This window comes from Euprymna scolopes, chromosome 27 (assembly GCF_053919585.1).
Source record: "Euprymna scolopes isolate OS-2025 chromosome 27, ASM5391958v1, whole genome shotgun sequence".
Lineage (NCBI taxonomy): Eukaryota > Metazoa > Mollusca > Cephalopoda > Sepiida > Sepiolidae > Euprymna > Euprymna scolopes.
The window spans coordinates 105677764-105703679 of record NC_136508.1 but is presented as its reverse complement, the minus strand read 5'-3'; the positions used below and the strand labels follow the sequence as shown (position 1 = coordinate 105703679).

Here is a 25916-nt window from a genome sequence, read left to right as displayed (position 1 = left end):
TATCTAAAGCCTTTGATAGGGTATGGCATAAAGGTTTACTTCATAAGATCGCTAGCTATGGTATAGCTGGAAAAGTCTTCTCAATTATTAAATCATTTCTTTCTGATAGGTTCATAAGAGTAGTAGTTGAGGGGCAAAAATCAGAAGCTCACAGTATTAATGCCGGTGTCCCTCAGGGATCCATCCTGGGCCCAACTCTTTTCCTGATCTACATTAATGATCTTCCAAATCATATCCTTACATCATTTGTAGACATTTATGCTGACGACACTACCATTTATGGTACCACATCTAAGACAGTAAACGACCAAGTTCTCTCCAATTCTCTCTCCTCTGATCTTGAGCACGTAGTACAATGGGGAAAGGAGTGGCTGATTACTTTTAATGCATCTAAAACCAAGCTTCTCTCTTTACATCATCAACATTCTAATCCATATTTGTCATCAATTGAAATGAATGGCTCTCGTCTTCAGGAGGCCTCAAGTTTTGACAAGATTCTGGGCTTGACCATTACTCCTGATCTTAAATGGAACACGTATATCAAATCTGTTGCCAAGGCCGCTGGAAAAATGGTGGGATCTTTCTATCGATCCGGTAGATATCTCACTGCTGATGCTATTCTCTATCTATATAAGAGCCAGGTACGTCCAAGGATGGAATACTGTTGCCACATCTGGGCAGGAGCTGCTAGAAAGGACTTGTCCTGCCTTGATAGAGTTCAAAATAGACTTTGTAGCCTCGTAGGAGATGTCCTTTTCTCCTCCTTGCAACCTCTATCTCACAGAAGAGATGTCGCGAGTTTGTCTCTGATGTATCGTTATTTTCATGGAAAGTGTTCAACTGAGCTTCAATCTATGGTCCCCCCTCGCCAAACTTTCACAAGAAACACTCGTCTAGCTGTAAACACTATCAATAATTTCCCCCACTCTTTATCTGTGCCTAAACCTAAACGTAGATTCCATGAACAAAGCTTCTTTCTTAGAACTGCACGCCTGTGGAATTGTCTTCCGTTTTCCTGCTTTCCGGCTGACTACAATATGGTTGTCTTCAAGTAAATAAGTTCTTGATGAGCCGTTCCATATAAGTTATCAAATTTACCAAATTTTCATTACTAATGATTACTATATTGTCCAATTTCTACTGTACACTCTTTAACCCTTATCCTTGAGTGGCCTCTGGGCCTTGATAATGTGGTGATGCCTATGTAAAAAAAAAAACAAAAACAAAAAAAAAACCATCATCGACGTAACATTTAAAATAAACCTAACAGCAAAATCCCACACCTTCACTGTTGATGTCTATAAAAGAAAAACCTTTTACTTTAATAGTTCTTTCCCTTGTTCTGCGAGACTCTGGTATTCCCTCCCTGTTTTCTGCTTTCCTGACTGTACCGAAATGCAATATTTTAAATGCAATGTGAACAAACTCTTCGGCCTAATGTTTACAGGGAACATGAGTTGGAGCAGATACATTGAGCGCATTGCCAAGGCCACTGTCAAGAAGGTGGGCTCTCTCTACCATGCTACAAAGCTAATTATGCCTGAAAGTATCCTGTATGTCTACAAGGCAACCATTCGCCCATGTATGGAGTACTGTTGTCACATTTGGGCTGATGCATCTACTAGTCTCAAAAGAGAGTCGCCAACTTGATATGTCCTTAACGATCATCAAAGTTTCAACCTTGGGCGTAATGTTGCATCCCTCTGCTTGTTCTACAAGTATTTTAATGGTGAATGCTCTGACGAATTACAAGCGCTTGTACCCCCTCAACATAAATACTCTTAACAAACCTGACAAGCAGCAAAGTCCCACCCCTTCACAATATAAATCCCCAGATGTAAGAAAGCCTTCTACTCTAATAGTTTCTTCCCCAGAACTGCTAGACTTTGGAACTTCGTTCATAGTTCCTGCTTTCCCAACTGTACTGACATGCAGAAGTTCAAGTATAATGTGAACGGACATCTTGCTGCTCAATTCCCTCCATAGTACCCCTGCAATTTATGTCCCCGATAGTAGCCCCCTACATTAAAGTGGCACTGCCTTATTTGGGATGAAAATGGAATAAAAAAAATAAAAAGTAACCCAAAACATATGAGACATGAAAGAACTTTGTAAGAATACAATATTGAGGGAAGTGAGATAATCGGGAAAAATACAGCAAGTCAAAATGTTATTGGATTGATTGTATGAATAAAATAGGAATAGTTCTTGATATATGATACACATTGTACTGAGAACATGTTTGTGGAGAGGAAACACAGTGTGACAAAAGGACATTCCAAGAAGTTATTCAAGCATTAATCAAGACTCAACAAGAGAAATAACTCTTTCCCGTGCCGAGTGATTGTGACACGTGGAATGTGTTACCTGAATCAGTTATAAAAAGTCAAACAGTACTTGAGTTTACAAAAGGATTGGATAATTTATTAAAAAAGCAATGATTAGAAATATAATTAAAAGACACGCATCCATCCACACATCAACATCGTCAACTGTCCAAATAAAGATGATGATGATGATGATGATGATGATGATGATGATGATGATAGTGTTGATGGTGATGATGGTGATGATTGGTGTTGAGTCAGAGTCACAAGCTAAGCCTCTTCTGAGAGGTAAACATCTGTAAGCATCTGAGTCTTAGGTTAGAATTAGAATTAGAAAAAAATGGCTGATATAAAAGTCATCTAGTAAGTCCCGATAATCATTCAAAAATCGATAATCAAATAAAACCCTGATAAAAAATCACCAAAAGAATGTCACGGTGACATTTTTTTAAAAGTTTTTTTTTTATGCCCAATGATTTTTATCGTATCGTTGGTTTATTAAATTGTTAAGTGGAAGTACAGAATAGTTAACAACACATGGGATCTAATCCCCATAAAAAAAACGTAAGAAAGCAAAACCTGATATGGACCCTCTCTCTTCCCCTCCAACAAAATTTACAGATATTATTGACTGCTAAATGGTCATGAAGTGGGTGCTCATTTTACATTAAATTTATATAGGAAAGTGATTTTCCACTCTAAAAAAAATCTTTATATTTATTTTATTAATTTTGCGGATATTTTACAGCTGTTGAAATGTATTAGTCAGAATAAAGTCATTTTTTTTTTATTAATATTTTTTAAGGAGTAAACTACGCTGGGTTGGATTGTAACGTTTTACAACTATTTTTTCTATATCAAGTTAATTCTTATTGGTAATAGCCAATAAATAAATGTTCATTTTATGTAAACTTTATAAATGAAAGTGATTTTAATTCTAAAATTTTAAATATTGGAGAAAACATAAAAATCAAACGGAATTCTCCAACGAGATAATATATGGACAGCAAAAAATATTTTTTACTAAAATCTAAATGTCAGATTGAATAATATAATTTAGGATTTTTTGGTGTTTGTTTAAAATAGAGTCGATAGATTGATTTAAAAAAATATGTCATTTTAAGCAAAAACATTATTACGTACTCAACTGTAATCTCGAAAATAATATTTTAAAAAATTACGAAATTTCATCGAGTAGAAATTTATTTATAGGTAAAAGTAACTTTTTCGGAAAATTGGGTAAAATTTCATTTTTTTTCTTAGATGTTATAGAATAGACAATGAAGATTTAATACACCCGGGTCGTAAAGTTTAGAGTAAACCAACATCTGTAGTCTATTGTGATAGATTTTTTAATTTTTTTTTTTTTTTTTTTTTTTACTAAAAATACAATAGCAGTTGTTCAACTTGATGAGTTTTCGTAATTGTTTAATATATTAATATTTTCGACATGCTTATACCGACAATTTTTTTAAAATCAATCCGTCGACTCTCTATGTTAAAATCGGAGATTCAATGAATCTCAGATTCATATCATTTTTATTCACGTCAAAATCAATATATTTTATTAGATTGCAGTAAAAATAAATGCGTTTAATGTTCAAAATTATTTTTAAAGTTATTGAATTTTTAAATTGTTAAAAAGGAAAAGAAAAAAACTTGCCTTTCATTCCTAGAAATCATTAAAAAAAAATCGGGGTGAATTCGTTTTTTTTTTTGTTTTTTTTTTCTGCTGTGTTCAAAACAGAAAATTTGTTTTGTTTGTTAGGATTTCTTTAGTAAATTGATACAACTTTTGTTTTGTGTGTTCAATTCATTAAGAAATAAAATATATAAAAGAATCAAAATTAAAAGATAAAAAAAAACACGATGTAAACGTGGAATTATTTAAAAAGAAAATCAACTCCTAAAATGAACAATGACTTTCGGTCATCATAAAACGGTGTCATCATTATTTCGTTCCTCGTGTAAATATGTTCCTTTATTAGTTAAATGTGACGAATTGTTTTTCTATCAAGTTTAGATTATTTTTGTCAATGATTAAGGTTTGTTTAGATTTCTTTAGTAAAGATGAATAGAGATATAAAAATCAAGTTTATTTATAAAGATATAAAAATGATGTTTATTTATAAAGATATAAAAATTATGTTTATTTATGAAGATATAAAAATCAAGTTTATTTATGAAGATATAAAAATCATGTTTATTTATGAAGATATGAAAATTAAGTTTATTTATGAAGATATAAAAATTAGTTTCATTTATGAAGATATAAAAATTAGGTTTATTTATGAAGATATAAAAATTAGGTTTACTTATGAAGATAAAAAATTATGTTTATTTAAGAAGATATAAAAAAATTATGTTTATATACGAAGATATAAAAATCATGTTTATTTATGAAGATATAAAAATAATGTTTATTTATGAATATATAAAAATTATGTTTATTTATGAAGATATAAAAATTATGTTTATTTATGAAGATATAAAAATTATGTTTATTTATGAAGATATAAAAATCAGTTAATTTATGAAGATATAAAAATCATGTTTATTTATGAAGATATAAAAATCAGTTTATTTATGAATATATAAAAATTATCTTTATTTATGAAGATATAAAAATTATGTTTATTTATTAAGATATAAAAATTATGTTTATTTATGAAGATATAAAAATAATGTTCATTTATGAAGATATAAAAATCAGTTTATTTATGAAGATATAAAAACCAGTTTATTTATGAAGATATAAAAATTATGTTCATTTATGCAGATATAAAAATTATGTTCATTTATGAAGATATAAAAATTATGTTCATTTATGAAGATATAAAAATTATGTTCATTTATGAAGATATAAAAATTATGTTTATTTATGAAGATATAAAAATCAGTTAATTTATGAAGATATAAAAATCATGTTTATTTATGAAGATATAAAAATCAGTTTATTTATGAAGATATAAAAATTATCTTTATTTATGAAGATATAAAAATTATGTTTATTTATTAAGATATAAAAATCAGTTAATTTATGAAGATATAAAAATTATGTTCATTTATGAAGATATAAAAATCAGTTAATTTATGAAGATATAAAAATTATGTTCATTTATGAAGATATAAAAATCAGTTAATTTATGAAGATATAAAAATCATGTTCATTTATGAAGATATAAAAATCAGTTAATTTATGAAGATATAAAAATTATGTTCATTTATGAAGATATAAAAATTATGTTCATTTATGAAGATATAAAAATTATGTTTATTTATGAAGATATAAAAATCAGTTAATTTATGAAGATATAAAAATCATGTTTATTTATGAAGATATAAAAATCAGTTTATTTATGAAGATATAAAAATTATCTTTATTTATGAAGATATAAAAATCAGTTTATTTATGAAGATATAAAAATCAATTTATTTATGAAGATATAAAAATCAGTTAATTTATGAAGATATAAAAATTATGTTCATTTATGAAGATATAAAAATTATGTTCATTTATGAAGATATAAAAATTATGTTCATTTATGAAGATATAAAAATTATGTTCATTTATGAAGATATAAAAATTATGTTTATTTATGAAGATATAAAAATTATGTTTATTTATGAAGATATAAAAATTATGTTTATTTATGAAGATATAAAAACCAGTTTATTTATGAAGATATAAAAATTATGTTCATTTATGCAGATATAAAAATTATGTTCATTTATGCAGATATAAAAATTATGTTCATTTATGCAGATATAAAAATTATGTTCATTTATGAAGATATAAAAATCAGTTAATTTATGAAGATATAAAAATTATGTTCATTTATGCAGATATAAAAATTATGTTCATTTATGCAGATATAAAAATTATGTTCATTTATGCAGATATAAAAATTATGTTCATTTATGCAGATATAAAAATTATGTTCATTTATGCAGATATAAAAATTATGTTCATTTATGCAGATATAAAAATTATGTTCATTTATGCAGATATAAAAATTATGTTTATTTATGAAGATATAAAAATTATGTTCATTTATGAAGATATAAAAATTATGTTTATTTATGAAGATATAAAAATCAGTTAATTTATGAAGATATAAAAATCATGTTTATTTATGAAGATATAAAAATCAGTTTATTTATGAAGATATAAAAATTATCTTTATTTATGAAGATATAAAAATTATGTTTATTTATTAAGATATAAAAATCAGTTAATTTATGAAGATATAAAAATTATGTTCATTTATGAAGATATAAAAATTATGTTCATTTATGAAGATATAAAAATTATGTTCATTTATGCAGATATAAAAATTATGTTCATTTATGAAGATATAAAAATTATGTTCATTTATGAAGATATAAAAATTATGTTTATTTATGAAGATATAAAAATTATGTTTATTTATGAAGATATAAAAATCATGTTTATTTATGAAGATATAAAAATTATGATTATTTATGAAGATATAAAAATTATGTTTATTTATGAAGATATAAAAAATTATGTTTATTTATCAAGATATAAAAATCATGTTTATTTATGAAGATATAAAAATTATGATTATTTATGAAGATATAAAAATTATGATTATTTATGAAGATATAAAAATCAAGTTTATTTATGAAGATATAAAATCATGTTTATTTATGAAGATATAAAAATTAGGTTTATTTATGAAGATATAAAAATTAGGTTTATTTATGAAGATATAAAAATGCGGTTTATTTATGAAGATAAAAATTAGGTTTATTTAAGAAGATATAAAAAATTATGTTTATATACGAAGATATAAAAATCATGTTTATTTATGAAGATATAAAAATAATGTTTATTTATGAAGATATAAAAATTATGTTTATTTATGAAGATATAAAAATTATGTTTATTTATGAAGATATAAAAATCAGTTAATTTATGAAGATATAAAAATCATGTTTATTTATGAAGATATAAAAATCAGTTTATTTATGAAGATATAAAAATTATGTTCATTTATGAAGATATAAAAATTATGTTTATTTATGAAGATATAAAAATTGTGTTTATTTATGAAGATATAAAAATTATGTTCATTTATGCAGATATAAAAATTATGTTCATTTATGAAGATATAAAAATTATGTTCATTTATGAAGATATAAAAATTATGTTCATTTATGAAGATATAAAAATTATGTTTATTTATGAAGATATAAAAATTATGTTTATTTATGAAGATATAAAAATCATGTTTATTTATGAAGATATAAAAATTATGATTATTTATGAAGATATAAAAATTATGTTTATTTATGAAGATATAAAAATTATGTTTATTTATCAAGATATAAAAATCATGTTTATTTATGAAGATATAAAAATTATGATTATTTATGAAGATATAAAAATTATGATTATTTATGAAGATATAAAAATCAAGTTTATTTATGAAGATATAAAAATCATGTTTATTTATGAAGATATAAAAATCATGTTTATTTATGAAGATATAAAAATTAGGTTTATTTATGAAGATATAAAAATTAGGTTTATTTATGAAGATATAAAAATTAGGTTTATTTATGAAGATAAAAATTAGGTTTATTTAAGAAGATATAAAAAAATTATGTTTATATACGAAGATATAAAAATCATGTTTATTTATGAAGATATAAAAATCATGTTTATTTATGAAGATATAAAAATTATGTTTATTTATGAAGATATAAAAATTAAGTTTATTTATGAAGATATAAAAATTATGTTTATTTATGAAGATAACAAAATTATGTTTATTTATGAAGATATAAAAATCAGTTAATTTATGAAGATATAAAAATCATGTTTATTTATGAAGATATAAAAATCAGTTTATTTATGAAGATATAAAAATTATCTTTATTTATGAAGATATAAAAATTATGTTTATTTATTAAGATATAAAAATTATGTTTATTTATGAAGATATAAAAAAAATGTTCATTTATAAAGATATAAAAATCAGTTTATTTATGAAGATATAAAAATCAATTTATTTATGAAGATATAAAAATTATGTTCATTTATGCAGATATAAAAATTATGTTCATTTATGAAGATATAAAAATTATGTTCATTTATGAAGATATAAAAATTATGTTCATTTATGAAGATATAAAAATTATGTTCATTTATGAAGATATAAAAATCATGTTTATTTATGAAGATATAAAAATTATGATTATTTATGAAGATATAAAAATTATGATTATTTATGAAGATATAAAAATTATGATTATTTATGAAGATATAAAAATTATGTTTATTTATGAAGATATAAAATCATGTTTATTTATGAAGATATAAAAATTATGATTCTTTATGAAGATATAAAAATTATGATTATTTATGAAGATATAAAAATCAAGTTTATTTATGAAGATATAAAAATCATGTTTATTTATGGAGATATAAAGATTATGTTTATTTATGAAGATATAAAGATTATGTTTATTTATGAAGATATAAAAATCATGTTTATTTATGAAGATATAAAGATTATGTTTATTTATGAAGATATAAAAATTATGATTATTTATGAAGATATAAAAATTATGTTTATTTATGAAGATATAAAAATTATGTTTATTTATGAAGATATAAAAATTATGTTTATTTATGAAGATATAAAAATTATGTTTATTTATGAAGATATAAAAATTAGGTTTATTTATGAAGATATAAAAATTAGGTTTATTTATGAAGATATAAAAATTAGGTTTATTTATGAAGATAAGAAATTAGGTTTATTTAAGAAGATATAAAAAATTATGTTTATATACGAAGATATAAAAATCATGTTTATTTATGAAGATATAAAAATAATGTTTATTTATGAAGATATAAAAATTATGTTTATTTATGAAGATATAAAAATTATGTTTATTTATGAAGATATAAAAATTATGTTTATTTATGAAGATATAAAAATCAGTTAATTTATGAAGATATAAAAATCATGTTTATTTATGAAGATATAAAAATCAGTTTATTTATGAATATATAAAAATTATCTTTATTTATGAAGATATAAAAATTATGTTTATTTATTAAGATATAAAAATTATGTTTATTTATGAAGATATAAAAATAATGTTCATTTATGAAGATATAAAAATCAGTTTATTTATGAAGATATAAAAATCAATTTATTTATGAAGATATAAAAATTATGTTCATTTATGCAGATATAAAAATTATGTTCATTTATGAAGATATAAAAATTATGTTCATTTATGAAGATATAAAAATTATGTTCATTTATGAAGATATAAAAATTATGTTCATTTATGAAGATATAAAAATTATGTTCATTTATGAAGATATAAAAATTATGTGTATTTATGAAGATATAAAAATTAGGTTTATTTATGAAGATATAAAAATTATGATTATTTATGAAGATATAAAAATTATGATTATTTATGAAGATATAAAAATTATGTTTATTTATGAAGATATAAAATCATGTTTATTTATGAAGATATAAAAATTATGATTATTTATGAAGATATAAAAATTATGATTATTTATGAAGATATAAAAATCAAGTTTATTTATGAAGATATAAAAATCATGTTTATTTATGGAGATATAAAGATTATGTTTATTTATGAAGATATCAAGATTATGTTTATTTATTAAGATATAAAAATCATGTTTATTTATGAAGATATAAAGATTATGTTTATTTATGAAGATATAAAAATTATGATTATTTATGAAGATATAAAAATCAAGTTTATTTATGAAGATATAAAAATCATGTTCATTTATGAAGATATAAAGATTATGTTTATTTATGAAGATATAAAAATCAGGTTTATTTATGAAGATATAAAAACCAGTTTATTTATGCAGATATAAAAATTTTGTTTATTTATGAAGATATAAAAATTGTTTATTTATGAAGATATAAAAATCAGTTTATTTATGAAGATATACAAATTATGTTCATTTATGCAGATATAAAAATCATGTTTATTTATGAAGATATAAAAATCATGTTTATTTATGAAGATATAAAAATTATATTTATTTATGAAGATATAAAAATTATATTTATTAAGATATAAAAATTATGTTTATTTACGAAGATATAAAAATTATGTTTATTTATGAAGATATAAAAATTATGTTTATTTATGAAGATATAAAAATTATGTTTATTTATGAAGATATAAAAATTATGTTCATTTATGAAGATATAAAAATTATGATTATTTATGAAGATATAAAAATTATGTTTATTTATGAAGATATAAAAATTATGTTTATTTATCAAGATATAAAAATCATGTTTATTTATGAAGATATAAAAATTATGATTATTTATGAAGATATAAAAATTATGATTATTTATGAAGATATAAAAATCAAGTTTATTTATGAAGATATAAAAATCATGTTTATTTATGAAGATATAAAAATCATGTTTATTTATGAAGATATAAAAATTAGGTTTATTTATGAAGATATAAAAATTAGGTTTATTTATGAAGATATAAAAATTATGTTCATTTATGCAGATATAAAAATTATGTTCATTTATGAAGATATAAAAATTATGTTCATTTATGAAGATATAAAAATTATGTTTATTTATGAAGATATAAAAATTATGTTTATTTATGAAGATATAAAAATCATGTTTATTTATGAAGATATAAAAATTATGATTATTTATGAAGATATAAAAATTATGTTTATTTATGAAGATATAAAAATTATGTTTATTTATCAAGATATAAAAATCATGTTTATTTATGAAGATATAAAAATTATGATTATTTATGAAGATATAAAAATTATGATTATTTATGAAGATATAAAAATTATGATTATTTATGAAGATATAAAAATCAAGTTTATTTATGAAGATATAAAAATCATGTTTATTTATGAAGATATAAAAATCATGTTTATTTATGAAGATATAAAAATTAGGTTTATTTATGAAGATATAAAAATTAGGTTTATTTATGAAGATATAAAAATTAGGTTTATTTATGAAGATAAAAATTAGGTTTATTTAAGAAGATATAAAAAAATTATGTTTATATACGAAGATATAAAAATCATGTTTATTTATGAAGATATAAAAATCATGTTTATTTATGAAGATATAAAAATTATGTTTATTTATGAAGATATAAAAATTAAGTTTATTTATGAAGATATAAAAATTATGTTTATTTATGAAGATAACAAAATATGTTTATTTATGAAGATATAAAAATCAGTTAATTTATGAAGATATAAAAATCATGTTTATTTATGAAGATATAAAAATCAGTTTATTTATGAAGATATAAAAATTATCTTTATTTATGAAGATATAAAAATTATGTTTATTTATTAAGATATAAAAATTATGTTTATTTATGAAGATATAAAAAAAATGTTCATTTATAAAGATATAAAAATCAGTTTATTTATGAAGATATAAAAATCAATTTATTTATGAAGATATAAAAATTATGTTCATTTATGCAGATATAAAAATTATGTTCATTTATGAAGATATAAAAATTATGTTCATTTATGAAGATATAAAAATTATGTTCATTTATGAAGATATAAAAATTATGTTCATTTATGAAGATATAAAAATCATGTTTATTTATGAAGATATAAAAATTATGATTATTTATGAAGATATAAAAATTATGATTATTTATGAAGATATAAAAATTATGATTATTTATGAAGATATAAAAATTATGTTTATTTATGAAGATATAAAATCATGTTTATTTATGAAGATATAAAAATTATGATTCTTTATGAAGATATAAAAATTATGATTATTTATGAAGATATAAAAATCAAGTTTATTTATGAAGATATAAAAATCATGTTTATTTATGGAGATATAAAGATTATGTTTATTTATGAAGATATAAAGATTATGTTTATTTATGAAGATATAAAAATCATGTTTATTTATGAAGATATAAAGATTATGTTTATTTATGCAGATATAAAAATTATGATTATTTATGAAGATATAAAAATTATGTTTATTTATGAAGATATAAAAATTATGTTTATTTATGAAGATATAAAAATAATGTTTATTTATGAAGATATAAAAATTATGTTTATTTATGAAGATATAAAAATTAGGTTTATTTATGAAGATATAAAAATTAGGTTTATTTATGAAGATATAAAAATTAGGTTTATTTATGAAGATAAGAAATTAGGTTTATTTAAGAAGATATAAAAAATTATGTTTATATACGAAGATATAAAAATCATGTTTATTTATGAAGATATAAAAATAATGTTTATTTATGAAGATATAAAAATTATGTTTATTTATGAAGATATAAAAATTATGTTTATTTATGAAGATATAAAAATTATGTTTATTTATGAAGATATAAAAATCAGTTAATTTATGAAGATATAAAAATCATGTTTATTTATGAAGATATAAAAATCAGTTTATTTATGAATATATAAAAATTATCTTTATTTATGAAGATATAAAAATTATGTTTATTTATTAAGATATAAAAATTATGTTTATTTATGAAGATATAAAAATAATGTTCATTTATGAAGATATAAAAATCAGTTTATTTATGAAGATATAAAAATCAATTTATTTATGAAGATATAAAAATTATGTTCATTTATGCAGATATAAAAATTATGTTCATTTATGAAGATATAAAAATTATGTTCATTTATGAAGATATAAAAATTATGTTCATTTATGAAGATATAAAAATTATGTTCATTTATGAAGATATAAAAATTATGTGTATTTATGAAGATATAAAAATTAGGTTTATTTATGAAGATATAAAAATTATGATTATTTATGAAGATATAAAAATTATGATTATTTATGAAGATATAAAAATTATGTTTATTTATGAAGATATAAAATCATGTTTATTTATGAAGATATAAAAATTATGATTATTTATGAAGATATAAAAATTATGATTATTTATGAAGATATAAAAATTATGATTATTTATGAAGATATAAAAATCAAGTTTATTTATGAAGATATAAAAATCATGTTTATTTATGGAGATATAAAGATTATGTTTATTTATGAAGATATCAAGATTATGTTTATTTATTAAGATATAAAAATCATGTTTATTTATGAAGATATAAAGATTATGTTTATTTATGAAGATATAAAAATTATGATTATTTATGAAGATATAAAAATCAAGTTTATTTATGAAGATATAAAAATCATGTTCATTTATGAAGATATAAAGATTATGTTTATTTATGAAGATATAAAAATCAGGTTTATTTATGAAGATATAAAAACCAGTTTATTTATGCAGATATAAAAATTATGTTTATTTATGAAGATATAAAAATTGTTTATTTATGAAGATATAAAAATCAGTTTATTTATGAAGATATACAAATTATGTTCATTTATGCAGATATAAAAATCATGTTTATTTATGAAGATATAAAAATCATGTTTATTTATGAAGATATAAAAATTATATTTATTTATGAAGATATAAAAATTATATTTATTAAGATATAAAAATTATGTTTATTTACGAAGATATAAAAATTATGTTTATTTATGAAGATATAAAAATTATGTTTATTTATGAAGATATAAAAATTATGTTTATTTATGAAGATATAAAAATTATGTTCATTTATGAAGATATAAAAATTATGATTATTTATGAAGATATAAAAATGTTTATTTATGAAGATATAAAATTATGTTTATTTATGAAGATATAAAATTATGTTTATTTATGAAGATATAAAAATTATGTTTATTTATGAAGATATAAAAATTATGTTTATTTATGAAGATATAAAATTATGTTTATTTATGAAGATATAAAATTATGTTTATTTATGAAGATATAAAAATTATGTTTATTTATGAAGATATAAAAATTATGATTATTTATGAAGATATAAAAATTATGTTTATTTATGAAGATATAAAAATTATGTTTATTTATGAAGATATAAAAATTATGTTTATTCATGAAGATATAAAAATTATGTTCATTTATGAAGATATAAAAATTATGTTTATTTATGAAGATATAAAATCATTTTTTTTTTTAGATTGAACAATGGACATTTCATTATTATTTAAATTGGTCGAACTAATGTTAACATCTCAATTTCGAATAATCCAAATAATCGTCACATAAAAATTTCAAAAACTGAACATTTCACAAAAACAACTCAAATAAAAGAAAGGAATTGCACAAACGACAAAATCATGAAATGAAATAAATTAGATTTGAAACAAGAAATTAAGACAGTCTTGCAGTTAAGCCTGGCAAAGTTCGACAACTCTAGAAGGGTCGAATCAGTATTTACACCGTTAAAATCACGATATTACGAATTATTAAAGTTTTCAAGCATAAAATTAAAAAAAATATGCTAAATGTTACCTTACGCTTGTGGGAATTGGTAGGAGTTGACTACAAAACGGAAGTGTTGAAGTCAGCAGTCAGAGACGAAGTTCTCGTGCGCACCGGAAGAAAGCGCGGGACTTCCGGTGGGAGAAAAGAAAATTTGAGAAGAGGATTCGCCCCGCTGCGCTGTGCGCCAATGAACGTACGGACGAAATTTGTCACCCAACCCATGTCAAGCTGTGTTAGCTCGTGTTGTGTGGTAGAAACGAAAAGACGCGTGTTGTTAGTAAAAATATAAAACATGGAGCACTTTATTTCCAGTGCGCATGCGTGGTTGTTACAAAACAAGGATTGTCATGAAACGAAATGATAACGTTGTTACAAAACTAGGATTGTAACGAAACGAAACGATAACATCGTTACATCCCCTCTTGACCAATATGAAGATTATGATATTGAGCATATTCAATATATGATAAAAGGTAAGGGCTAATTCAGGGTAGACTGCCTGAATAGCTACAGCGAAGCAGGTTAGCAGGGGATTATTCTGCTCCATGAATTGCTTGCTATACTTCTCTAGAAAATGTTCACAAGTTCATTTTTGATGGTGGTCGTACCATCCTGCCACTGCGAGTGTATTGTTGGGAGTCTCTTTGTGGAGACTGAGTTGTACATGCAGGTGGTTCTGCAAATGTTACATGCTTTGGCGTTTGTGGTGGTGTTGGCCTTATTGGAGCACTCCTAATATGCTGCCGGTTTCTCCGTAGCATATATCCGTTTGCAGTTTGTAGGAGATATGATCGGGGACCATCTGCTTGAGAAGCTACGGTTGCTAAGTCCGAGTTTCGGTGTGTAAGGTTTTGTGCTCTTACCCTCTGGCCAGGATATAAAGGTGGTAGGTCTTCCTTGAGCGCATGCTGGTCAAAATATTTCTTTTGCTTGTGTTGCCTTTGTTTAAAAGCATCATATATTTGATCCTGATCTTGGTGGTTGTTTTCTATTTTTGTTGCAATTGGGGATTGGATTCGTCTACCCAGGAGTAGCTGTGCGGGGCTGGGTATACCATTTGAGATAGGTGTGCAGCGCCAGTGCAATAATGCAATTTCGGGTGTTGTCCTAGATTGCTTGGCCTTTTTGAGGATGGTCTTGATGGTCCTTATCTGGCGCTCTATGAAACCATTTCCCTGTGGTCTTTGAGGTGAGGTGGTTGAAACCCCATTCTGTGGCAAATTCGTGGTAAAGGGCGCTTGAGAAGTGTGGCCCGTTGTCACTAACCACTTTTGATGGTATGCCAAACTCCGCGAAGGTTTGTTGCATTATTTTTATGACAACATTGCTTGGTGAGTGGGCAGGTAACTGTTTGATAACAGGGTACTTGGAGTAGTAGTCTGCTATGATCAGCCATTGATGTCCATGGAGCTCGAAAAGGTCTGTTCCAACTACGTCCCATGGCTTTGTCGGAATGTCGTGCTGCAGAAGAGGCTCTGACATTTGTGATGGCTGATGTTGTTGACAGATGCTACATGAGCTTGTGAATTGTTCGATGTCTCTGTTTATATTTTTCCAATAGACAGTGTCTTTGGCTAGGAGTTTGGTTTTCTCCTTCCTAAGTGAGCGGTGTGGAGTTGCTTTAGGATATCTTCTTGGAGGGCCTGAGGAATGACAATTTGTTGTCCTTTAAGGATAAGGCCGTCATCAAATGATAGCTGATCTCTTAGGCTCCAGAATTCTCTGATATCGGTAGGCAGTTGCTTGATTGTCTCAGGCCATCCCATGACAATGGTATCTCTTAGCTGGTTAAGCAGAGGGTCAGCTGTTGTGCAGTCTCTCAGTTTTTCAATGTGGTCAGCAGAGAAACGAATGGTGTCAACTCGAACATCCAGATCGATAGGGTCCGAATTACCAGGTGATGGCAGGCGTGATAACCCATCAGCCAATATGTTTTCGGATCCCTTGTTGTAGGATAATCTGAAATTATATCCCTGTAGCTGGATGAGCATTCGTTGTAGTCGAGCTGGAGCTGAGGTGAGAGGTTTGTCAATGATCATGACAAGAGGTTTGTGGTCAGTGACAATTTGGAAACCATGACCGTATAAATATGTGTGGAATCTATGTGTGCCAAACACGATTGCCAGTAGTTCCCGCTCGATACATGCGTATCGTTGCTCTGTTTGTGTCAGACTCTTGTTTGCGTATAAGACAGGCATTAAATTGCCAGCTGAGTCTGGTTGTAGAAGCGCTGCTCCTATTCCATGAAGACTTGCGTCACAGTGTAAGTAGATTGGGCGCTTGGGGTCAAAGTAGTGAAGCAGGGACGTTTCAGACACTTCACTCTTCAGGTTTTTGGAAAACCGTCTGGTGGTGTGGCTCCCATTGGAATTTTGACTCTTTGTGAAGTAAGTCACGTAATACAGTGGTTTTTGAGCTGAAATCCTTAATAAAGCGGGATAGGTATGTCATTACACCTAGAAACTGTTGCAGTTCTGTTTTATTGCGTGGTTCTGGCATTTCTTGTAGGTCGCGTACCTTTGCTGGGTCAGGTTTCATTCCAGAATGGGTGTATATATTTCCGAAGAAGGAGATTTCCTGGCGTTTTCTCTCGCATTTCTTGGAATTCATTGTGAGGCCCTCTTGTGTGGCGACTTCCATGAGGTGCCTTAGGTTGTTGTCATGTTCACGTTCTGTTGAGCCATATACAACAATATCATCCGCTATACTGCATGCTCCTGTGAACTTCTTAAGTATTCTGTCCATCTCGAGCTGGTAGATGTCTTGGCTCACGTTTAAACCAAATGGAAGTCGTTGGAAGCAGTACCTTCCAAATGGTGTTTGAAAAGTGGTCAGGATCTAGCTTTCCTGGTCAAGCTTTATAGACCAGTATCCTGCCTTAGCATCCAGTTTTGAGAAGTATTTTGCACCTGCAAACCGGTGATTGAGTTCCTCAACTGTTGGGATTTGATGATACGGCCGCATTAGGGCTTTGTTTAGTGCCCTTGGATCTAAGCAGACCCTTATTGTGTTGTCGCGTTTGGTTACATATGTAAGGGAGCTTACCCAGTCAGTTGGCTCCTCAATACGACAAATGACATTCTGTGACTCCATCTTGTCTAGTTCAGCCTTGATCTTCTCCCGCATGGCTATTGGCGTTCTTCTTGGTGCGTCTATGTGGCATGGAGTGTTAGGGTTGACAGTGAGCTTGTGTGTTTTCTTGAACTCGCCAATGCGGTCGAATCTGTCGGGGTATAAACGCATCAGATCATCTATGCTGTTGATAGGTTGTTGCTGAACGGATATGGCACAGTTCATTGTCACAACGTTGAAGGCTACAGATGTTGGCAGGCCCAGTATAGCTGGTCCTGGAGTGTTGACCACATAAAATTGAGTGTTGAGCCATAAAGAGTCCTTGTATTTGCACCTGATGTTTGTGGTGCCATGACATTTTATTTCAGTGTTGTTGTATGCTGTCAGTATGCATTTCGTTGGGTTTAGTGATCCAGGTATTGGGTTTCCGTCTTCGTTTATGGCGGAGGGGCACATACTGCGGAATATGCGTAAAGGTAGTGTGTTTGCCTGTGCACCCGTGTCTACCTTCAGTTTTAGGCTGTGCGTACCTGGGTGGTCTGTCAATATAACGTTGATAATGACAAACGCTTCATTTTGTGTTGTTTTTTGTTTGTGCAGTGGATGTTCACTGTTAATAGTGCTGAATGTGAGGTGCTCCATCGCCGCATGTAGTTTTGTTGTGGCTCAGTTGTCATGTTCAGCAACGCTGTTGACTTTTCGGCCTGTTCCATGTTGTCTGTGCCTTGGCTGGCTGTGGCTTTTGTGCCAGGGTTTTTCTTGTTTCCTGGGTCTGAGTCTCGCTGAGAAGCACGATTTGGCCCAATGGCCCATTTTCCCCGCAGGAGCTGCATATGTCGTTCTTGGCAGGGCAATGCTCCTTGCCAAAACGGTGGTCCTGTCCACAGTTTTTACACAAGTTGCTGGTATTTCTGTTGCCTTCCTGGCGTTTGCGACCACCGCAATTTATGGTGTCTATCTGCGACAGGCCATGTAGTTGGTGTATTTTGTTTATATACACGGCTGAAGCCTCATATGTGCGTGCTAATTTCACAGCCTCTTCTATTGTGTAGCCCTTCGGCTTGTTCAACAGTTCTTTTTGTAAGTCCGGTATGGGCGTGTTGGCTATCAGTATTTCTACTAAACGTTCGTTCATTTCATGGGCTGTGAAATCGCATCTCTTCGCCTGTAAGCGACACCTGTTTAGAAATATGTCGGTCGTCTCGGTAGGTTTTTGTTGGTATCTACTGAGTTCGAGCCTACATATACGGTGGTTGGTTGCCGGTTCCAGCTGCTCCAAAAATGCGTTGAAAATTTTGTTGGCGTCTCTCCGGTCTTCGTTTGACATAGACCAACTGTTGTATCTACGAATTCCTTCCTCGCCAGTTGTGAGTAGAATGATAGGCACTTTCTCTTCTTCTTTAGTTCCCTTCGCTGTGAAATAAAGTTCCAAACGTTGTTGGAATATCTTGAATGACTCTGCAGTGTTAGGCGAGTCCCAGTCGAGAATGGGAACTGGTATGGATATATTAGCCATAGTAGTAGTAGTGTTGTTGCGAGCTTCAACGAGCGCATGTGTGTGTGTTTTACGAAGTTTTGGTTCGAAAAGAAAAGAGAAAAAAATATATATATATATAATGTCTTACTTTTATCGTTGTTTTATTTTATTTTTCCCTTTATCTCGCCGCTGTCACCATGTCAAGCTGTGTTAGCTTGTGTTGTGTGGTTGATTAATAGAGAGAAACGAAAAGACGCGTGTTGTTAGTTTTAAATATAAAACATGGAGCACTTTATTTCCAATGCGCATGCGTGGTTGTTACAAAACAAGGATTGTCATGAAACGAAATGATAACGTTGTTACAAAACTAGGATTGTAACGAAACAAAACGATAACATCGTTACAACCCAAAGAGATGAGGAAAAGGGAATTCGCCCTGCCACATCAGTAAATGTACGGACGGATTCTGTCACCAAACCTTAAGAGATATAATGAAGAAAAAAAGGGGGGGGAGGCACCAGTTAACTGAAGCCGGTTACGTTCTCATGTATGGCTTCAAATACTAAATGCTGCCTAATTCACACAACCAGAAAAGGAAGACACCGAAGTAAATTCAAACCAACTTTGTCTCCACCTAAACCGATAAGTACAAACCAAATGAACATTCTCCTTTTGTGGATTTCTCTCTTTGCGTTGACTTTTCTCACACACATTCACGAACTTTCTCTTCTGCCACACAAACGAACTTTCTCTATATATACTTTCCCAATAGTAAATAAAGTTGTTTTTTTAGGGGTATTCGAGGTCGCTGACAACAAATCTGATAATTTACCGTTTTCATGGTATGAGCCCCCTGGACCTTGGGATTATTTTGTGCCATTTCACCACCGCCTTTGGTAGTGTTTTTCTTACATGATACATTTACGTGCGAACGGGTGTAGTGAAGTGTCACTTATCACATCGCGTAGGCATCCTGGCATGCCGGAATCTTCAAGCGGTCATTTCAAATAAAGTTTGTTTGTTTTTTTAAAGTGGTTTATTTATTTATTTTATCTTACGTAGTTTTAATGCTTTTTAATTCATCTAAAAAAAGGTTTTCACAACAGGTTTACAAAAACATAACCACCAAACATATTTTAATATTTTTCGTTCATTTTTGGGGGTAGAGGTATTCAATTATAGGGCTTGTGTAGTTTAACAGGTACTTCTACAGTGTAATTAACCATTTTTCCGTAAGTAACACGCCGACATTTACCATTTCACAAAAATTCTGTTTATGTTGGGGAGCGGGCGGGGGGGGGTAATGCTGGGGTGATTCCTACTTTTGACTTTGCTGGGCTTAACTGCAAGACTGCCGAAATTAAACTATAATCACATGATTACATTATGAAACTTGCAACTTATTGTTATCAAACAACATTCAGTTCAACTTCCCTTATGATTTCTAGACACCTCCAAAATTCACCACAGAATTACCCCCCCCATGTAAAACGATGTAACTTTATTATAAGTTAATATTATCGATATAACATTTGTAACCTTTAAAAGAAGAAGGGCAAAATAAACTAGTAATAATTTTAAAAAATGAAATTGCGAGAAGAAATACGTGTTTACATAATTAGCGCTTTAAAATGACGTTCACGTGTAGTAAGCATTTCGAACGTGAAAACATACCCATGTTTAATAAATCTAGCAAAAGTCAACTAATGGTCAGATTTTCGTTAAATTTTCGATACTTATTCATTTTAGAATGAGATTACATATAAAATGCTGTTTCCACAAAATATATCAATGGAAATATTTTTTTATTGCGTTCCCCATATTTATTTTTTTGAAATTTGAACAAAATTGTGTTGTTACGTTTCTATCGTAAACAACAGGACACAAGACAAATCATCGTTGAGACCCAAAATGGGCGACCGAGTCTCGTTTATTCTCGTTTATGTACGAGAGTTTACATTTTAAACATTGAACAGAGGGGGAGGGTAACTCCCACCGATGCAAGTGACACAAAATTTCTCTTTTTTTCCATTTAATAATGTTTAATGTCCTTCAGTATTTAAGCTATATGATCTCTTTTTTTATATAATATATATTTTTAAAACATTTTATATATATATATATATATATATATATATATATATATATATATATATATATATATATATATATATATATATATATATACTAGCAAAAGTACCCGTCATTGACTGGGTTCAAAAACAGCCTACAGAAAATGGACTCTGATTTATGAAAGTATGATAGGTTATGAAAATGTAAAGTGATAGCTTCGAATTCGGGGGTATCAAACCAAAGCAAAATATGATGAAAGTAAAAATAAAATAGATAAACCCCATAATTTATTATACCATACCTGTTCACACTGAAACACTTATCACAATATTCTGTGGATCTATATTAAAAAACTTGTTAAACTTCGTCACATATTTCCATTCTATGGAGGTCAGGTGCGAACGAACACCCCATAATTTTATTATACCATATTTCTTTAAACTGAAACATAATTATCAAAGTATACTAACGCAGATAGATATGAAAAGTCTTTATTAAAGTTTGTGCCCATTTCCATTCTATGGAGGTCAGGCGCGAACGCACACCCCCACAATTTTATTATACCATTCCTATTTAAGTTAAAACATACTTATCAAAGTATTATTATGTACATTTATATCAAAACACTTGTAAACGTTTTTGTTTTTTTTTCATTTTTAAATTTTTTATTTCCCTACTTTGTGTACCAGGCGGGAACGCAGACCCCACAATTTTTATGAACCACCGTTCTGCCAGATCAAACATACCCATTCCTGTGTCTCGATACATCTTCTATCATTATATGTGATCAGTTTTCTATAATAGTCAACCATATAGGAGCCTATTCGTGACCACACACACACACACACACACACACACACACGCGCGTTCAGCTTTATATATATATATATATATATATATATATATATATATTATAGGTCTAGCTTGATAGGTGGTCTTGACTGACGTCCAGATCAGGTTGTTGCATACTCTTGAGACGTGAGGGTAAGGCATGTTGTTCTGCCGGTTTCTTCCCTTGGTGTATGAGGACTGTCATCATAGGATTCCGATTTGTGAACCTCAACGATTTCTGGTGGTTTTGGTACAATGTGTCGTCGATTGCGTCGGATTATTGCCCCTTCTTTGTTCTGTAGAATATAGGAACGTGGTGTGTTTGCTGTTCCAACTTCTTGGTTTGGAAGGTTGGAGCTTCTGGCCCATACTGGTGTGCCATTTTCGAGTGATTTTAGCTCTTAGCTTTATGTGATAAGCAGTGCGTGAGTCATTGTTGGGCCTTCTGGTTCTTTTTCCTCTGTCTAAAACTCTCAAGATCGCGCCATCTGATGGTTAATAGACCCGCGTGTCACGAGACAATTGTCTTCAGGCGTCGGCCATTAAAAGTTCACAGTCCATTGATGTTGTTCTGTGTGCAAGCAAAGAAAGATATGGGCGTTTTGCTTTTGTTAGCATTCTTTTCATTGTTTTTACACAGGCCTCTGCAGCTCCATTGCCTTGGGAGTAGCAAGAGCTGTTTGTAACATGCTGAAATCCCCAGTCGTTTGCGAGTTTGGCAAAGTCTTTTGAAGTGTATTGGCTTCCGTCGTCTGTTCTTAGGATGACCGGTATTCCATGCCTGGTAAAAATAGCTTTAAAGCTCTTTAGTATTGCACTGGAAGTCATTGATGTAAGCATGGCGATCTCTGTATATCGAGAAAAGTAGTCGACAACTATGACATAACTGCTGCCTTTAAACTCAAACACATCAGAGGCTAGAGTGTGGCATGGTCCTGTCAGAAGCTCATTTGCCATGAGGGGTTCGCGCGGTTAGTGTCTTAGCTCGGCGCATCTTGGGCAGTTTACCACAGTCCTTTTGATTTGATATGGATTGGCGAGCTCTTGGTCTGCACCTAGTAAGTTCCTGATGACCAGAGTCGATTTTGGCGATGATGGCCAGTCTCACCAGTGATGGAATTATGATAGTCTATTCTCATATGTGATGATACCGGGGTAGGCCCAATATGGTTTACTTGATGCTGGAACATGGTCCTTTGATAGCCAGTCGTTTCTTACATAGTGTAATATGTAGTTGCTGGTTTCATCAGTTTTAGTGGCTTCCTCCAACTCTTTCAGACGTTTTTCTGTGGCAGGTAAAGATTCCATCATGGTGTGGACGAATGCCGTTGCTAACTCTTCTAGGTCCTTGTCTTGTTTGGGGAGGGGGGTCCATTGCTGGATACCGCTCTTGACAAAGCATCAGCTGTATATAGTTCCTTACCAGGAGCATAACGATTTGTGTATCCATACCTCATTAAATGTATTCGAAACCTTTGTATTCTTGTTGGGGGTTCACTGAGGTCCTTGGTACCTAGTAGTGACACCAGTGGTTTGTGATCTGTCTCCACTGTGAAGTGTAGTCCAACAAGATAGTCTGAAAAGCGTTCACAAGCCCATGTTATTGCTAGGGCCCCCTTTTCTATTTAGCCATAACGAGTTTCAGTTTCTGACATGGCTCGTGAAGCTTAGGCGATGGGGTGTAAGTTTGTGTCACCCTGTCGTTGTAATAATACTGCTCCCAGCCTATTAGATCAAGTGTCATTGGAAACCACAGTCTAATTTGGTAGGTTGTACAGGCATAACACAGGTGCTAAACACAATGCTTTCTTGATGGAGCTGAATGCATCCCGTTGTGCATTGTCCCAAACAAACGCGTATTTCTGACTCAATAAATCCCTTAATGGTTTAGGTTTGCTAGGTTTGGGATTAATTTTCCTTATTGATTCACCATCCCTATGAACCGGTGGGTTTCCGTCATGTTCCTTGGTGTTCAGAATTTGAAGACACCAGTAGGCCTTTCCGGATCTGGTCGCAGGCCATCAGTACTGAGTATATGTCCAAGAAATTTTATTGATGACTTGGATATTTCACATTTTTTGGAATTGAGTGTAATACCAGCAGCCTGAATTTTTTGTTGTGTGCTTGTCAGTCAGGCATCATGTTCGTGTTGTTTTTTCTCCATATTCTAACACTAAGTCATCTTGCATGCATATGGCTCCAATTTCGATCTCTAGTACTTGTGACATGCGCCTCTGGTAGATCTCACTCGCTGATGAAATACCAAACGGGAGGCAGTTGAATTGGTATCGTCCAAATGGAGTTATGAACGTTGTCAGCGAACGGGATTCTGATGAAAGTGGAATCTGCCAATATCCTCTGTTGGCATCAAATTCTCTCATGATTTTTACTTCCATTAACTGGGCCAAAAGGTAGTCGACCGTAAATAGCATGTAAGATCTACACATATCCTAATCGTTCCATTTGCTTTTTGTACTACCATCATGGGGGAACACTATTCGGTGGGTGGGTCAATCTTACTTATGACCCCCAGCTTTTCCATCCTCTGGAGCTCTGCCTGTGTTTTCTCCGTCAAGGGTAGTGGTACGCGTCATGGGGTGGATACTGGGTATGGACTCGCATCCAGATGTAAGAGTATGGCACATTCTCCCCCAAATGTGCCTAGGCCTGTGAATAGGTCTGCCATTTTTTGGGGGGGTCGAATGGGCGTTTCTCGCTGCTGATGGTATCCGGGTTGGGGTGGACCGTTATGAGGTTAAGTGCTTTGATGGCTGGCCTTCCTAACAACGGCTCCTCAAGTTTGGGGATAATAAATATCCGCTGTTCTGTTGACAGCTCTTCATGCGAGACAGTTGCAGTGACCACTCCAGTCACTTTGAATGGAATATGTCTTGGACCATGAAGAATTTTGTGGGTATCCGAGAGATCTGGTAGGTCTTTCCTTAACTTGTATATGTGTTCTGGAATTGCGGTCACATCTGCCCCAGAGTCCAGCTTGAATTTCAGTGGCACTCCATTGATGGCGATATTGGTTCGCCAAAGTTTACTCATGCTGATCTCTGATATCGTCAGAACATGAAGGTACGCATTCTGATCGCTTTCACAGTCATCTGAGCTAGGTTTAATTTCATGCAGCCTTCGTGTGCGGCAGCACTGGGCATAGTGGCCAATCCTACCACAATTGTGGAAGGTGGCTGAAATGGCACGACACATGCGTCTCTGATGTTGGGTTTTGTTACCACAGCGATGGCACTCTGCTTCTGCTCTATGCTGCTGCATGCGCTCATTTTTTTGTCGATTCTCATAGTGCAGTTCTCGCCCAGGTCTTGCCATGAGTTTTACTTGACCTTGTCTGCAAATTCCGTTGTCATTACCGTAGTGGACTGCAATATTATTGTCAGCCGGATCTTCACCAATGATGTGTTCGAGACCACTGGAGATGCTGTTGTGATTTTATTGTTTCACTCTGTCGTGCGTGTCTGATGACCTCGTTCAAGGTGATGTCTGAAATCATTTGCAGACTTAGTGATAGCTTAGGATCTGTTCACCCAACTACAATTCTGTAACGAATTAATTCCTCGTGCAGGTCTCGGAAATTCCAGTTTTTAGCTAGTGTGTGGAAATTAGTGATTAATGAATACACCTTTGGTTGAATCTGGTCCGTTCGTAAATTATGTTCATATCGCCTTTGA

The 25916-nt window shown here is 29.3% G+C and overlaps 2 protein-coding genes and 1 long non-coding RNA gene across 3 annotated transcripts in view; all 3 read right to left on the bottom strand.

The window, feature by feature from the left end:
- The window catches only part of LOC145249041 (uncharacterized), a 42009-nt gene extending 26986 nt beyond the window's left edge, over positions 1–15023 (bottom strand). Inside the window, exon 1 of the long non-coding RNA XR_013863452.1 lies at positions 14799–15023. This is a non-coding gene — a long non-coding RNA (uncharacterized LOC145249041). The remainder of the gene's footprint in view (positions 1–14798) is intronic.
- Positions 15024–17090: 2067 nt separating this feature from the next.
- LOC145248756 (uncharacterized) lies at positions 17091–17516 on the bottom strand. Its single transcript, XM_080110398.1, has one exon. It carries the CDS (start codon positions 17514–17516, stop codon positions 17091–17093), a length of 426 nt encoding a protein of 141 aa, XP_079966524.1.
- A 7369-nt stretch (positions 17517–24885) lies between these two features.
- On the bottom strand, positions 24886–25557 carry LOC145248754 (uncharacterized). The gene has a single exon (XM_080110397.1). The coding sequence runs from the start codon at positions 25555–25557 to the stop codon at positions 24886–24888; it is 672 nt and encodes a 223-aa protein (XP_079966523.1).
- Positions 25558–25916: the final 359 nt, after the last annotated feature.

Bases quoted from the DNA above. Each gene is read 5' to 3' on its own strand.
- LOC145248756 (XM_080110398.1), bottom strand. From the start codon at position 17,516: ATGGACAGAATACTTAAGAAGTTCACAGGAGCATGCAGTATAGCGGAT.
- LOC145248754 (XM_080110397.1), bottom strand. From the start codon at position 25,557: ATGGCAAGACCTGGGCGAGAACTGCACTATGAGAATCGACAAAAAAAT.